The sequence below is a fragment of the Acanthaster planci genome, linkage group LG08 (assembly GCF_054643075.1).
Source record: "Acanthaster planci isolate LZ-2023a linkage group LG08, COTS_SCS, whole genome shotgun sequence".
NCBI classification, from domain to species: Eukaryota; Metazoa; Echinodermata; class Asteroidea; order Valvatida; family Acanthasteridae; genus Acanthaster; species Acanthaster planci.
Window position 1 is genome coordinate 2,968,779 of NC_141784.1, and position 15,938 is coordinate 2,984,716.

The window sequence follows — 15,938 nt, forward strand, 5'->3', positions numbered from 1 at the left end:
GTCATAAAGGTTAATTTGTCTATCTACATGCCTATTCTCTGTTTTGAGGATTTGTTAGGTAAAACTTGTTGCCTTTGTTAGCAACATCACTAAGCAAGATTCTCCACATCAGCATTGCTCATGTTGCATGCAAGTGCTCAGCAGCCAGGCATGCACATGTGACAGTGGACAGTGTGTTGGCCATTAATCCTTTGCGAATACAATTTTCTCTCAACTTTCGAGTCATTACTATCAGTCCTAAATGTCTCCTTTATTTGGGGAAAATTTCCAATGCTCAGTAAAAGTACACAAACAAATTCAGGAGCCGAGGGGATGTCTGGTATTGCCAACTGTTTGGTACAGCGATGTTCCTTACTGTAGCGTTGCACTGAAAATGTACTTGGGTATTCTTAGAAAAAATTTACCATTACTCACTCCAATCATTGTTGCCGGTCTGAGATCGTACAAGACCAATCCAAATAGAGCTGTCCATAGGATATTGACTCTGTGCTTGACTTAATACAAATTGGCTCTCCGAAGCTGAAGTGATACTCGTAAGAAAGGACCCTTCGTAACTCTGCATACATCTGCATTGAAAGAACCGGATGAATGAAAGAGGACCCACGCTTTTCTCCGTCCCCGTGACCCTCAAAGAACCAGGGGAGGAATCTGCCCTCCCCCTCCTCGTCAGTTTTCCCAATATTACTGCTGTGCATTTTTTTTTAGGATTTGTAGAGTAACTCTTTGCAGTCATTTTGACACCACTGTTGTGAAAATCAGATATAACTTTCTTGTACAGCACCTATTTGTCCGAGATGCCTCAGCCAAACTGTTTAAAGTTTTTCACTGCGGTGCTCAATGCACGCCTGCTGGCAAGCATGTAGCTTTGAATTTCAAATGACCATGTCAACAAAACTTTACGTCTGATTGAGTTCAGACTTCCCCTTTGTAATGATAAGGAGTATTTTTACAGGCATGCTACGTTTCAAAAAAATCAAGTGAGGCACAACCGAATTCCTGGGGGCAGAAATCTGAAAACCAAATTATAGGACTTTTCCAGGGCTTCCATGACTAAAGAAACTACAGATTTTTCCACGACATTTAATGCAATTTTGCAGCAAAAACTTGTCCAGTATTATTATGAACCTTACGATCTTTTCAACCTACGAGGGGGTGCTTCTACTCTGGGCAAGTAACACTGAGATTGCCAAGTGAATGGTGAATATACACTGCCTTTACCGGTAATTTGACTCGCCCCAATCTCTCTTTATGGAGGAGAAATAGTAGCAGTTTTCTTCAAATCCTACCCATCCAGTTGGGCAGGGTAGTTTCTCCAGATCAGGATCAGGAGTTGGATATGACAAACCTGAAAAAAAAAAAACAACAACAAAAAAGGAGACAGAATTGTATGAAGTTTTTTATCAGCTGTTCAGGGTTAGGGGACAACCAACCATTACATGTATTTGGAGGCTCTGATCAGCAAGAAGCTTTGAAAAGAGATTGTAAATGTTGCCGACATAGGCGTGTACTTTTTCAAACGATTTGCCAGATGTCTCAATTGTCTATTTCTGATGTTGATGCAAGCAATTACCAATTAAAGTGATAACACCTTTCCATCTTCTTGGCTTTGGAACTAAATCAAAATGTATGATCAGCACCAATGAATTCTGACATGCACAATATGCCACTCACATAAAATTATGCACATATTAAAATCAATTTTTCGGGGGGGGGTTGCTGCTGTTCAGCAGATCTTTTCTAAGCACTGACAGACTGCTTTTCAACATGCTAAGATTTCTGAATCCTACCAAATCGATCAAAACGGCAGAAGTAGGCAGCTCTGTCATCACACATGGTGTCATCCCAGTTCTTCCCATCAGTTTGGGCACGGACGCATGCATCTTTGTTTTCAGAACTGGGCTCATTCAGCCCCCAGTTTGTGTAGACAATAGGATAGCCAGTCTCCCAGCTGAACTCACGCTGCACAAAACAGCAAATAAAAAACAACACAGAGCCACCGCAACATGAAACAACGCACAGTGCATAGTGGTACTACAAAGTTAGAAATTTTCTCTAATGTCCACTTTCCTCCTGCTGTAACTTTTTTACTGACATGATTGACAGATTTTTTGGGTCACTTTTAAAAATTAAATTTCAACACGCTCGTTCCAGATACTCTGTATTCCCATCTGTTACTGTAATTTCTGCTTATTTCACTGGCCCCAATCAACTGCTCCAAGTTCTGCTCCAAGTTTCTATCTGTAATTTTGGTATTTCACATGTAGGTTTTCTGACAGTCTCTTCAAAATAGGCAACTAAAAAGAACCAAAAGCCCCTCAGAATTCAATACATTGATATTCCTAGCCTCATGCATCTGTTACATCGACTGACAGAGAATCGTGTGATCTCTCATTTTAACATTCCCCTCCCCCCCGAAAGAATTCTTCAACAAAAGTGGCAGATCTTATTAGCACTTCGATTCCGAATGGAACATTAAGCTTTTTCTATGTTTGCATTTAAATTCAACTTTGTGGCATTTTCGATTTTTGTATTTTGCTTTACATGGGCCAAAAAAACTTCACATCAATAAAAGAAAGAACCACTTAATTTATGACAAAACTGGAAGAATTAGAGCTCAGGAAATGACTCAAGGTCCTCCAAATGTAACAAGAGTAATTTTGGAATTGCTCCTCGGCACCACCTAGGTTTTGCTAGTTTGCTTTAAAGTTCAGTTAATGGTTTTTCTCATAGAGACACTTACGTCAGTAGACTTCAATCCAATCCAACCAGAATCGAGACCCAGAGAGTACATCATGGTCTCAATGAGGGCTGATTCGTAGCCGTCTAGTATCATGGCAAGATGAATCTCTTCCCCAGGGTTTTGGGCTAGAGCTTGACAAGCCGCTTCGGCCTCAGTGTACGTAGACAGTGTGTCGTTGAATCCAAAGCAGGCCGAGTCACCAAGCGCATAGAAACCATAAGGGCATCTGAGTGCTGGCGGCACACCACTACCATCAGAATTCACATCTGCAGAAGACAGAGTTATTATGACTATCAAGTCAATGACTTGATTTCGTTTCCCACTCGAGTCGCAATGTTTGGTATCTAAACTCGAGTCCCTTATCAGAAGACCCGACTGGAGTGAAAGTGAACCAGACTTGAGTTCTAAAATAAAAACAAACTATGTTTAGTGAAAAAAAATATTTACAGTGATTTAAAATGGTGGTTTTCAGTTTTCATGCCACTTGTTAGCAAAAAGAGTAAGATCGGGTGTGACCACATGAAATAACCTACAGGAAAATTTAAACGCCAAAGAATGACATTCTCTTGTTTTAATCTTTCAGGCCGTGATCAAATATTTTTGATTCAAATTGACTCCAGCTAAATACTTGACTCGACATTTTTACCTAATGACTCAACATGAGTTACTACATTAAAATGACTCAACTCGAGCTACTATGTTACAATGACTCGACTCAAGTCACAAAAATGAGTGACTCATTACAACTGTGCCAGAAGGGTGGGAAAAGAAGAAAAGGCGATTCACTTGTGGGAAATCTTTCACCTCTGCGCCACATCCTCACAGTTTATTCAGGAAAATACCCCTCCCCCCCAAAAAAATGCCTCTGCCTTTGCAAAACCACAGGCACAGTACAAGTATTCGGCTGTGTCAATGCCAGAACTTGACGAGTTTAACTCATACAACATTACAACCTTAAAAGGCTCCAAATGTTCCACCAACAGCTTGATAAATCTTTCATCACTTTTTTAATGACGCTAGAAAAACAGAAAAACCAATATTAGAATTTCTGGATGAGACACTGCATTTGTTGTTGCTAATTCAACTTTTTTTATACGTCTGGGAGACTATCGCTTACATATTTTATGAATTTACTGTTATTGTCGAGTATTTGTAAGGAGTTACTTGCCAGTTTCTTATGATGTTTACTGTTATTGTGAAGTATCCATGAGGAGCTGGTTGTAGTGCTTTTGTTCACTGTCTTTTACTGTCTCCCTTAGCCATTTTGGGGTTTCTTTGGTGTTCCTAGCAACAGGCCTAGTTTTGTGGCCTTGTGATGCTTACCCAGACAGTCATTACAATTTTTCATCGGATGGTGGTCTTGCTTGCTCGCTTTCGATATGGTCATTAAATCAACTTAAATATTTCTCTGTGAAGCACTTTGTAGGATGACTGCATTTGAATTATATGCCTTTGTTTATTATTGTAACCTTTTCATTATACATTTCTGTATTTGTAAGGGTTAATATTGAATTTGTATGTGTAAGTGACTCAGAGCACTGATGAGATGGATTATGTTCATACTGAACAATTCCATTCTTTCAGAGCAACGGGTGATCTTTATTTTTCAGTCTAATGGACATGTTTCACAAAAATGATTGATTATCGACTCTATATACATACATACATTATTTACATGAAATCATAAATTTGACTTTCAATTTTTCAAACCTATCAGGATCCTTTATCAAGTATCAGCCTAACACCCTATTAAATATGCAAATTGAGAAGTTAAAATCCATGCATATCAAAAAGACTAAAGATCTGATATTAATTTCTTTCATCCTTAAGGGATTAATATTCTTGGTATCAAAGAACATGCTGATGCTTTAAAAGAATTAAAAAGAACTTTGAAAAAAGGAATAAACCCATGAGGGGCAAAGTCAAACAGTGTTTGTAATGTGGATTACTGACTTGAGATGCAATTTTTTTTTAAACTGGAGACTGGGCTCGGAGAAAAAAGATTTGCAAGTTGATCTTTGACTTGACTTTGAATGACAAGACTCAGGACTGAACTTAAACAAACTAGTTGATGACATGACCGACATTTGTTGAAATAAAATATCAAAAAATACTTTATGTGATCAGTAGCACTGGAAAATATCTTGGCACCGTGATGAAATTAATTAGGCAGACAAGTGTTTTGTCACATCATCAATAATGCAATAGATATTTGATGTCAAGACATGGGACAGAGAACTTCAAGAGTTATTGTGTGACTTGACTGGTGGAAAAAAAGACTCACTTGGCTATATCCAACCATAAATGTTATGGGGAGGGCAAGCGGGGTACTTGGTCCCTTTAAAAAAAAAAGGGAAATTGAAAAATGGGAAGGGGGAAAGAAAGTACAAGTATACAAAAAGAAGGAACCGGGATGAAAATCACCAATTCACTTTCACAATATGTCAGATGGACCCCTCTTCACCACAGGTATACGATTCGTCGATTTGTTCCAGATGATTGCTTTGCTATGCCCACCCCCACCCCCAAAGAAAAAAATCTTGGTGACGGCCTTGTATCGGACTGCTCGGTTTGTTTATAAAAATGGCATCAGGCAGTCCAACTAACTTGTGATATTCATGCATACCCAGCTTAGACAAACCTTTGTCCCAGATAGTGTCTGCTGGGTACACTCTCAGTGACAGTGATCACTGAAAATAGGAAACACAACAGTGAAGTCTTCAACACAGCACCCCCCCCCTGAAGTTTGCACTGACACTGTGAGAGGTCTTTAAACACAGCCGGCTACAAGAAGCCAAACAGAGCACGGACAGCATATTTTTGAAACAGGGTGAAGTACAAATCGCAACCTACCTAGATCCATGCTGCAGATGTATTTGTGGGGTTCAGTGCAGGGCACATCATACCAAAACCCAGGCTGTCTCTCATTTGAGTTATCCAACACAACGCAGTAGTCTTCATTAGTCTGTGGAATATCCAGGCAGTGATAATTGAGAAGGAGTCACCGAGTGCTGTAGCACAGCTGAGTTGGGGCAATTGAACTTGATGAGTTAAGTTACTCGATTCTAAGACAATGTCAAAGACAATCAAGCCAAAGATGAGATTTGTGACTCATCAGGTCAAACACTCAAATGGCCAAATTATTCACTTACTTCAGCATAACACTTTGAAACAATCTACTTCTTTTCAAACTTTAAGTTGAGTTTCTCGCCATCAGGTAAAATAGGTTCAGGTCTGTCTTTCCACTCTCCCACATTCATAGGCCATGCTTGCTAAACGAGACCTTTCTGGGCAGCGCTTAATAAAATCAACTACATGTACATGTACACGCAGCTGGGAGCTCCAGGAACATTGACTGCATTCTAAATCACTAAGGAAAGGGTAGACATTTCAATCTGTAAGACCAGTCATTCATGTGAAGTGAAAAACAAAATCAGGTACTCCAAGGAAACGTCGCATGCCAAAACTTAGAATAATTTCCGTTACTTTCAGTTTCTTCACCTTTGTGATCCAAATGTCGAAATACTACTATAAACACATCAGGCAGTTGAATTTGTCTTTATGAAAAGATTCTCTGCATCAACAAGTATATTTTGACCACCTATCCAGGATTGTTTGGTTTTGTCATGACCAAAAGATGCACAACATAATAAAAGTGGATCTGCAGTAACATTAGATTCAAGTAAACAACACCATAGACCTCGCGCAGTAGCCCATATGTAGTAACTGCTTGTCTGGCCTTATCTACAAGAGGTACTAGAAAAGAGTGAATGTTCTGTGCATGTTGGCACTGGGTACATCCAACCAACTTTCACCAGAATGTGCTCAAGGGCAGTCTCTTCAGACAGCAGATGGATACACAGTGAGCATCACGTAGCCTTCAACGAAGTCCATACATACAGCATTTTGCTTACCATGTGATTACAAAAAATGTTCTTTCCTAGACCTATACATGGAAATAACTCGGGCGTTTGCATTTGGAACAGAGACGGTAAATCATTTAATTGTCAGTCTTATGTTCCAGCTCATTACTTTGATGATGTTACATAATCTAGCTGCCTGAGGATGATTACAAGTCAATGCTTTATACGGTTTTTAGCTCATAATGTTTGCTGTGTACAGAAGCTCTTATATTGACATATCACAAGAACTAAATCATGAACTTCAAAAACATGCATTACAGGCTTTCAAACAATATAAATATGTCCAATAAAACACATCCGACAAAGGGTCATCTTTACATCAACTACTAGCTACATGTACATTACCAGCAATGGATAGCCATCTGGCTGGCCAGTGCCCCATCTTTCGAAAGCAGGATTACTCAGGTCTGGCCAGAAGAAGAAAGGATTACTAGGGGTCGCCTTGAGCCCAACGTATATGTCATCACCTTTCGCACTCCTCATCATAGCGACAATTTGTGCTGCACAGACGAACAAACAAAACAGGTGGCGTTAATTGACAAGGACAAAAAAAGCAACAGTGTCCTTTGAATAGGGAATTCAAATTGTTATGTTTAGTGCAATCAGAAACTCAGTGTAGCAGATTTTATTCAATGTTCAACTCGAAAAAGGCTTATTGAGGGAACAAACACTTTTATTAGGACTGAGCTGAATAGAAACAAAAATTTGTCCCCATAATCAAATTCCTTCCCATTGCTCTTCCATTCAACCCACTGTGAAAGCAGGTTAACTTTTCCTGCTATTAGTCTAGATGAACGCAGCATATCAACTTCAAAGTTGGTAAATCATCCGTCCTCGACTTGAGCACCAGTGTCTTTAAGAAGCGTATTAAAGTTAGACCCCACAAGTCAAAGGTCAAGGTCATGATTAAAATAACATGGTTGTCTAGATGAATTTTGGCTGGGCTTATCGTTTCTTTTGGACATGATCAACACTTCAAGCTCTCAAAATCTTCTCGACCACAGAATTCTATTCTTTCCCCTTTTATCTTCTCGTTAAATTCCTAAGTCCACATCCGAATTTAAAAGATGCAGAATTTTAAACAAAATTTTCACATGCGAGTAAAGTTGTTCGACAACATTAACCCTAAAAGAACCATGGGGTAGAATCTGCCCCCTTTCTCGGCATTTTTCTGATACTGCTGCTGTGAAATTTTTTCGGGAGCTGAGCCTTTCAGAGTTTTTAGAGTAACTCTTTATGGTCATTTTGACAAACAAAATTTTGATCATACTGTTCTCCAAGTTGCTCATTGACTACATTTTTGAGACAGGTCAGCCCAAAATGCTTACTTTGTCCACTGTGGTGCTCAATGCACATGCTGAAATGCATGTAGCCTTGAACTTCAAATGACTGTAACAAAAATTTAAGTACTCTAAATTCAAATTTTACATTTATAATGATGAGGCAGCCTTTACATGCATGCCATGTTTTAAAAAAAATTGAGTTTGGCACAGCCGAGTTTTAGTGGGGAGGGGGGAAGATTCTGCCCCAAGGCTGTGAGATGGGCCAATATAACCCGACTCTTTGAGGGTTAGCAAAGAATCGAACTTCAAAAGGGCAGATTGTGGGGGCGAGTTCACCTTGCACGCGGTAGTCCTTGATGGTGGCAAGAGACGCTGATTCGTTCAGTGCCTTGCAGTCAGCATCTGCATCATCCCAGGATTTTTCAGTGTTTCTAATCAGACTCAAGCATATATCTCCAAACATGTAAAAATCGTCCGGACAACCTACACACGAGAGCAGGATGAGAAGAAAGGTAGAGTAGACTTGCAAGCAGTCAATTTCACAATCTGATTTATTCAGAAAGCAGATGAAGAAAATCATTAAATGGGTTCACTGGAGATATACATACGATATACATACGATATACATACATGTACATTTTTTGAACAAGCATGTGTGCAGTGCGCATATGTTCCACATTCGTGTCTTGAAATACGGCACAGCCAATGTACGTCACAAAATTTGACATCCAAAGTGCCAGTGCTCATGGCAATCTACATAGGACTTGAGAGAGACCTTTCGGTGGTTAGTATACCATGGCTGACCATCAGTTCGAAAGCAATTGATGAAGGAAAATGTACAGTGTGTTAAATCTCTGTAAGGTCAGTAACTTTACAATTAGCACAAAAGGCAATGCCTCCCTCTACTGGGGGCAATGAACATTTTGAAGCAAACCCCATGACCAGCCAACTTAAGGGGGTAAACTGTCCAGAAGAATTTTACTGCCATACTAGGTACAAGAGGTAGGCAAAAAAGTTCAAATTCGGCAAGTTTAAAGGACCCACAGAATTGCCATTTTTTTATAAATTTGTTTTTCTATGTTTTGCTTTGCCATTTTAAATTAAAGGGTAAGCAAGCTGTTTTATGCTAATGTGAATTTCAATATTCATTCACGAGCTAAAGCATGTCATTCTGGGCAGTTACTTTAATCAGCACAAAAAGTTGCAACAATTGGATTCCACCATCGTAAGTCTACTTTTCTTTAGAAACTCATTCACCAGTGCTGTGCATGTACACAGCAGCAAAAGCATATGAGCAAGGTTCACTCTCTAACAAATGTTTTCAATTAACAAGCAAACTCTTGAACCCAACTATTACAGCATATCATGACAACAGCACCCTCAGTTGTCCCTAAAAGCATGAACAATTTGAAATGGTTCAAAAGAAATGCACTTCTAAATGAAATCTTCCATAAGCAATGGCCAGTGTTTTTTCATTTTCCCCCAAAGAGGAGCTGAGGACTTCAAAGAGTGGCAAGTTATCGAACATATATGTGTAATGCCCGTGACGGTCTAGTCGCCAGGTCCCTTATTGTGAAAACCAATCAGACTAGACAGGTGGCGAAATTAGAAACCTGTGACGATATACAGTAACAGACATCAGAGTGTTCATTTCATGAACCCTTTAAGGTCAATATGAAAAGTTCCAGAAAAGATCATCTTTCTGGACGAAATTTGCCGCAGCTGCGAGATTGAAACGTACATCCTATCCTTCCAATGTGCACTTCATGGCAGTCTAAATTTTATACAAACGGGCAACCGACGTTTCTCTTCTCAATGATCACATTAGAGTGCCGTTTCTTGAAGTGTGTCTTGAAATATTGCTACGTGTACCAATCCACGTTGACTGCGAACCAAAATGTTTGGACTTTGTGGGTATTGTATGAACAATAACCAGCTTAATAATGAACATGTGCACTTCCTTTGTTGTATTTGGTCATTCTGAAATGGACAAACTTACCTATGCTGTAAACCTGTGGCACTGTGGATGAAAAAAAGAAACAAAATCATTAATATTGTTTACTATATAAAGTACATACGCATGTAGGGCCTACAACTACTCCTTTTCTTGTCAAAAAAGCCTTATTGCTGATACTGCATGGGTGATTTTGCACAATGGTAGAAAGGCAATCCCACAATGCCTTTCTAGCATTTTTCCTTCCCACAAAGCCTTTCCACCATTGTGCAAAATCAATCACGCGGTATTTATTAGGGATGAATCTGGCTTACAAAAAGATGGAACTATAGTCACGATAGTATTGGCAGAGAAGGGTGTTTTCAAACTGCCAAAATCCACACTCATGACATCAAACTAGTAGGCATGGGCCTACTTGCTGGTTCACTGTTTTGTTTAAATTTACCAATTTTGCACCATACATAAACAAAAATGCAAACAGAATGCCAACAAACTGGCAATTTTTAAGCCTACATGTACTTCAGCTTTTAGGCCAATAAAAGTAGTTTTGTTTCTCATCAGCACCCACATGTGATTTTGGCTCCACATCAAAAAGTTTATAATTCATTATTTTTGAAAAAAGGGCAAAACTCAATGGAAAATCCCACTCAACATCGAAAGTTACATTCCAGCAATCCCAGTCATCAAAACACAAAAATTCTTGAGCCCAAATGCCCGTAGGCACCTTGTCAGCATAGCAGGGCACCCAATAGCTTTTTATGCATGTAAAAAGAATATTAGGCTTATTTTGTCATGATATGAATGATGAATAATGAAAAAAAACCACCTAAATCTGAAAAACCCCGACAAGAAAAATCAAATTTTATTGGCCTCAGGACAAAGTGTAAGCCCATGCCATTGTCAATGGTAGGCCAACAACAAGGTCCTGTAACTGTCAGTTGTTGACGTCTTTCAAGCTGGTGAGTCCAGAGTAGTACCTTTTGCAGCTTTGGGAAGTTTAGTTTACCCAAGATGGGTAATTCGGCCATAAAGATGTTATCACTATGGGCGCCATTAGAGTGTGAACGTTAATGAATGTGTGTGCGTGCCTGTCGCGGCGCTTGCGCCTGTGATATTAACAGGAACTGCGCAGGCGTAGTCCAACCAGAATGGCGCTTATGTGATAACAAAGTTTCACGCGTATTCGATGGTGAAGTTCCCCATCTTGCGCCGCTACGCGGCGTTATACGATCTTTGGTTGGAACGTTGATTTTCGGCCGTTTTCCAATACTCAACTTCGGCTCCGTCTCAGGCTTCAACTGTTTTTTAACTAGCTGATGTTGAAGCTGTAAGCGCAGTAATTAGTTTAATAGTGCCACAAAACATCAAATAAGATGCAAGAGAGCCAGAAATTACAGTAATCAAATTTAATTTAAACGCTTCTGGCCCACAATCGGGGATTGGTTTTGGGAACGAAGCCTCGGACGAAGCCCAAGTCGAGTATTGGAAAAGGGCCTTCAGTAAGACGGAACTCTCCACTGACGCAGGCGCACGAGTGTATGCGTTTGGCGCGGGCACGCTGATTTGTGCTGAAATGTATAATGGCCTTCGCGTGCATATGCGCCTAACGTGTGCAGGGACCCGGTTGGAAAACTACTCAGCCTGCCAGTGTCTTCTTTTCGCTGGTGAGGATGCACTTCAAAATAATCAGGGGATAGAGCACAGACGTGTATAATAAAATCTGGACTCGCAATGCCCATAATCAGCTTATAGAGATCACTGAATCCACTCGCGGCCATTTTACCGAGCCGAATACAAAGCTTTCCTGGAAATGCCCACCCTTGGTCTTCCTGAAGTCAACAGAAGGGAGCCACCCCACCCTTTTGTATTCGGCTCGGTAAAATGGCCGCTGGTTGGCTTCTTCATACAAAGGCATTGCAAGTCCAGGTTTTTTATATGCGTCCGTGGGATAGAGCCTGAGAGTAAAAGGTCATGCAGCAAGCTTCTGGAACCCTCGCGTGGTCCGCCTATGGGATTTTACATGGGATCGTCCTATCACGCTCGATAATTTGGGGACGAATGATTCCTAAACGAAACCATTCAAAGAAACATTAATGTCGTCATTTTACCCTTGTGTTCCTTTTTTAAAGTGACATTTCAGAAAAGTTTCCTCGACATTTGTTAAAAACGAAATTTATAAGCGACCCTTCACTTCCGGCAATATCGTTTTTGGGTCTTTTTGTTCATGCATGTTTGTTTGCAGTCAGATAACTCGGTGTACCCGATTTGTTTCAAATTTAACTCGCAAAGGCTTATTGTACTCGAAATACTACTTTTGACCGATTCATTTGATAAGAACAAAGAGACTAACAGGATTATACCAATAGAACAAGGTTAATTTATTGATGTTTAAGGTACAGTCGGCTCGGGTGAACAGCATCCCCGGGCCTGACCCACTGAAAGGAGTAGGACTTTTTCCTCAGGTGAACTGCTATGTTTGATACGAGTCAAAGTGGTTCCATATTAAACCTTATGATATAGGCATGATTAGACTACGCCCCTTCATTATCTCGCTACCGGGATTCAGTCACTGGCTGGTACAAATGTATGTGTATATATGTCTGTAGAAAAAGTAGGCCTAGATGCTAAATTAGCCTGTTTACACGATGCTAAAAGTCCACTGGTTGTTTTTGGTGACTGTGGAAGATAAAATCCACAATTAACCGACAAATGACTTGCCGAAGTTAAAGTTCAGCATGGTCGAACTTAGAACCTTGAGAACCACCGTGCTGACCTAAAACTTGGCAGTTGTCTTGCAACAGAAAAAAAAATTATCAGCCGGTGGTCTGCATTGTTATTAGCTCTGATTTGGGAAGTACCAGTCACGGTGGTCAGTTGGTAAATGAATTATCTCCCACACGTAGGCAAGGCCCGGCCAAAAATAGACTATAGAACTTCTTTTTATTCCTGTTACTGATGATCATAGGTCGTGATCGCTTCTCAAAAGTAGGGGCACAGGTCTGCAAATTGCAGCATAAAGGGTTTTTATTTGATATTCACTATTAACGGTTATTCTATCCAGAGGGTGGAATGGAACGCCATCGAATTAATTCAGTTAACTACAGTGGCACTGGAGTAGACCTGGGTCGTTCACTGTATCAGATTAATTACAAACTTTGTTTTACATTATGCTCCCTCTATTGTGCATGCATCTCGCAGCATAGACACACACCCATCCGCACACTGGCGGTACTGGTGGCTATCATACGAGAGGCTCACATGAATATCGAACGATCTCAAGTGTTCTTAAAGGCTCACACGTGTTAGCTGATAGAACCACTTGCACAGCCGTGGACAACGGAGACCTTCCATGACCAAAATAAAGGAATCATTATTTTAACATATTTATATAACGAGAAAGCCTATTTAAGAGGACTAGGCTTCATTTATCTTCCTTCCCAGAGCGCTCCAAAAGTTAGCCACACACCGGAGAAAAAGCTCTGGGTCCGCCCTTGAATACGGGCGATTCACAATAGTGCCCTCCAAGAGTTTGCAACGCGTTGGCCAATCACAACGTGCAATTTGTCGACAGTTTCCAAACGCGCATTGGGTCGACAGATTTTGTGCATTAAGATTGGCCAACCCGTTGCAAACTCTTGGAGGCGCACTATTGTGAAACGCCCGTATTGAACGCACTCAAAGACGGAGTCGTTGAAGACTAGTAACGCGTGCGAGCGCGCTGGTTCCACTGCAATTATTCTCGTTCTCAGAGTCTGCACTGGAATGAGGCCGTGTCCCGAACTTTCAGAACTACAGCCAGGTCCATTGTCTGCGCGTCTCCGCCTAGTTCTGATAGAGTGAATTAAATCTGGCTCTAGACAACGGATTCGGATGCAGCCTCTGCTACATGCCATTCTCAGGCTGCACGGTTTGGTCACGTAGGCAATCGCCTTATAACCTGCCCCACACCTTTCCGATTTGACCTATTCATCGGATCACGTACGGGTCATATTACATCGGCTACCAGATGAAATCAAACTTGTGCACATCCGATGCACCAGGTGTTCGGCCAACCCACCCATTCCCCGAATACAATCGGCGACGTTAATTTTAAACAATCAGAAAGTTACATGATTGAAAATGGACTGAGTCCCATTTAAAGTTAATTTTTTAGTGTAATAATTTGCACGATTATCGTTAAAGAAAAGGTGAGCTTACTCTAGGAGCTTGGCATTGATAGGCATTTGATAATGTTTATTTTGGTGGGTGACGCTCAACATCAACCCGAAGAACAATGAGGAAATTCCCCCAAAGGCTGGTCTAAGGGCAGACTACATCACATATAGAATCTTGCTGTCTCAAGCATTTTAGGGTAGGGTCATTTCAATTCGACTTTGTTGGTCACTTGTAGTTTGTATAGTGTCCATCCCAGACGCAGATCATACAGGCAAAAACCAACACTGGGCCTGAAGGCCTTAGGAAATGAAATTATCTGTGTACATAAAATGATATTCCTAGGAGAGACAAGTATATAAAACGTACAAAAGATAACAAAAGAAAAATTGCCTAGTGACAGTAAAAGAGATCAGTTTTACTAGACAAGCTTGCCTTTGCATGTGTCAAAGAAGGGTGCGGTCAGATAAAAGGACAGATAAACGGGTCGGACACGAACAGACACCAAGATTTACGGCAAACAGTGATAACCAGCTTATTTTCTTTATTCAAGTTTAAATACGCGCTTCTCCAAGAAATGGGATAGATTATGACCCAAAATAAAATGGCACTCACCTGCTACAGCCAACAGGAGAAGTCCCCAAACACACAGGCCAGCCATGGTGATCTTGCTCCAAGTTCAAGAAATCCACGGCGAAGCTTCATTTGTTGGTGTGACTGCACGAGAGGCCTGTTGGGCCATATATATCGCCGTGATTTCCTTATCTGGAGGGGCATCACATAATAATTAGACCCGCAGCTGTCTGATTCCAAAAGTACAAACCGAAACTTCAAGCCGTGTGTACTTATCTGGCAACCAAAAATGTGCAAAGGTCTGTTAAACTTTGGAAGAAGCCAGTTTGAATTTTTGTTCTCTATTTACGATGTTTATTGGCTATCCAGTATTTGCTTTTATGGTCACTCCCCAGAATAATTGCTTATTCTTATTTACTGACTTTTGTACCGAAACAGAGGGTCAGAAAAATGAACAAAACGCTCCTATTTCCACAAGTCTTTTGTAATTCAACTTGTCTAGACAGTGGAGACTTTACTCAAACCCACCCGGGGACATGAAACAGAACGAAGAGAACGTCTGAGGCATCACTGATCATTACTTTTCTTCCCACTTGGTAATGTTGTGCTCGCTCGTCCAATGCGATTAGCTGGGTACTGAAGCGAGCTCAGACGAAGCTTCCATTCGTGCGTTTTAATGTACCAGTTTAGGCCCGATATTATTTGAAGCAAGATATGCATGGACGGCGAGCCACCCCCTTCTGTTGGTCATTGTTTCACTGGAACCTCAGGAATTCTTTTCAGATATTTGGGAGGGTGTATTAGGTAACAGTAGTTTCGTGGGTTTTGGACATGGGGGGGGTCCATTGTGTTGCTGGGTATCGGGCGATCACTCAATATTGTTGTAAGATTCGTCGACAGTTCTGCCATCGGCCAGTCACTTGTCTTTCTAATTCACGGCTGTGAAAGATTATTTTCAGAAAAGGGAAGCAAAGTAGGAGATTTCATACCAGATCGACCATTCATGGAGAGCGATCGGGTTATCGCACAAATCAGCCTATCTCACGCGCCCAGTATCAAAGTACAGCTGTGGAATTCGACAACCAGAATTAGACTCGGAAGCCATCACTGCGATGGCATAACTCTTCGACCAATGGGGTGTCGCGTGATTTGCCAAATGCACGCGCGCGTCAAGCTGAAGAATGTGCATGTGGGTGCCGTGCCATGTACCGCAGTTATGGCGGATATGTAATTTACCCTCTCCAACTGTCACCTTGTCCAGCCAAGCCTATGGTGGAAGTATGTAAACATTTACTTCAACCTCCACCCCTTTT

The 15,938-nt window shown here is 40.9% G+C and overlaps 1 protein-coding gene across 1 annotated transcript in view; it reads right to left on the reverse strand.

The window, feature by feature from the left end:
* Positions 1-14,808, reverse strand: part of LOC110976017 (C-type mannose receptor 2-like) — a 54,572-nt gene extending 39,764 nt beyond the window's left edge. Inside the window, exons 1-9 of the mRNA XM_022228935.2 lie at positions 14,668-14,808; positions 9,946-9,966; positions 8,283-8,429; positions 7,009-7,163; positions 5,594-5,705; positions 2,741-3,006; positions 1,788-1,959; positions 1,219-1,345; positions 415-566 (exon numbers count right to left, since the gene is read on the reverse strand). Of these exons, the coding sequence (XP_022084627.2) occupies positions 415-566; positions 1,219-1,345; positions 1,788-1,959; positions 2,741-3,006; positions 5,594-5,705; positions 7,009-7,163; positions 8,283-8,429; positions 9,946-9,966; positions 14,668-14,713 (1,198 nt within the window). The 5' untranslated portion in view covers positions 14,714-14,808. The remainder of the gene's footprint in view (positions 1-414; positions 567-1,218; positions 1,346-1,787; positions 1,960-2,740; positions 3,007-5,593; positions 5,706-7,008; positions 7,164-8,282; positions 8,430-9,945; positions 9,967-14,667) is intronic.
* Positions 14,809-15,938: the final 1,130 nt, after the last annotated feature.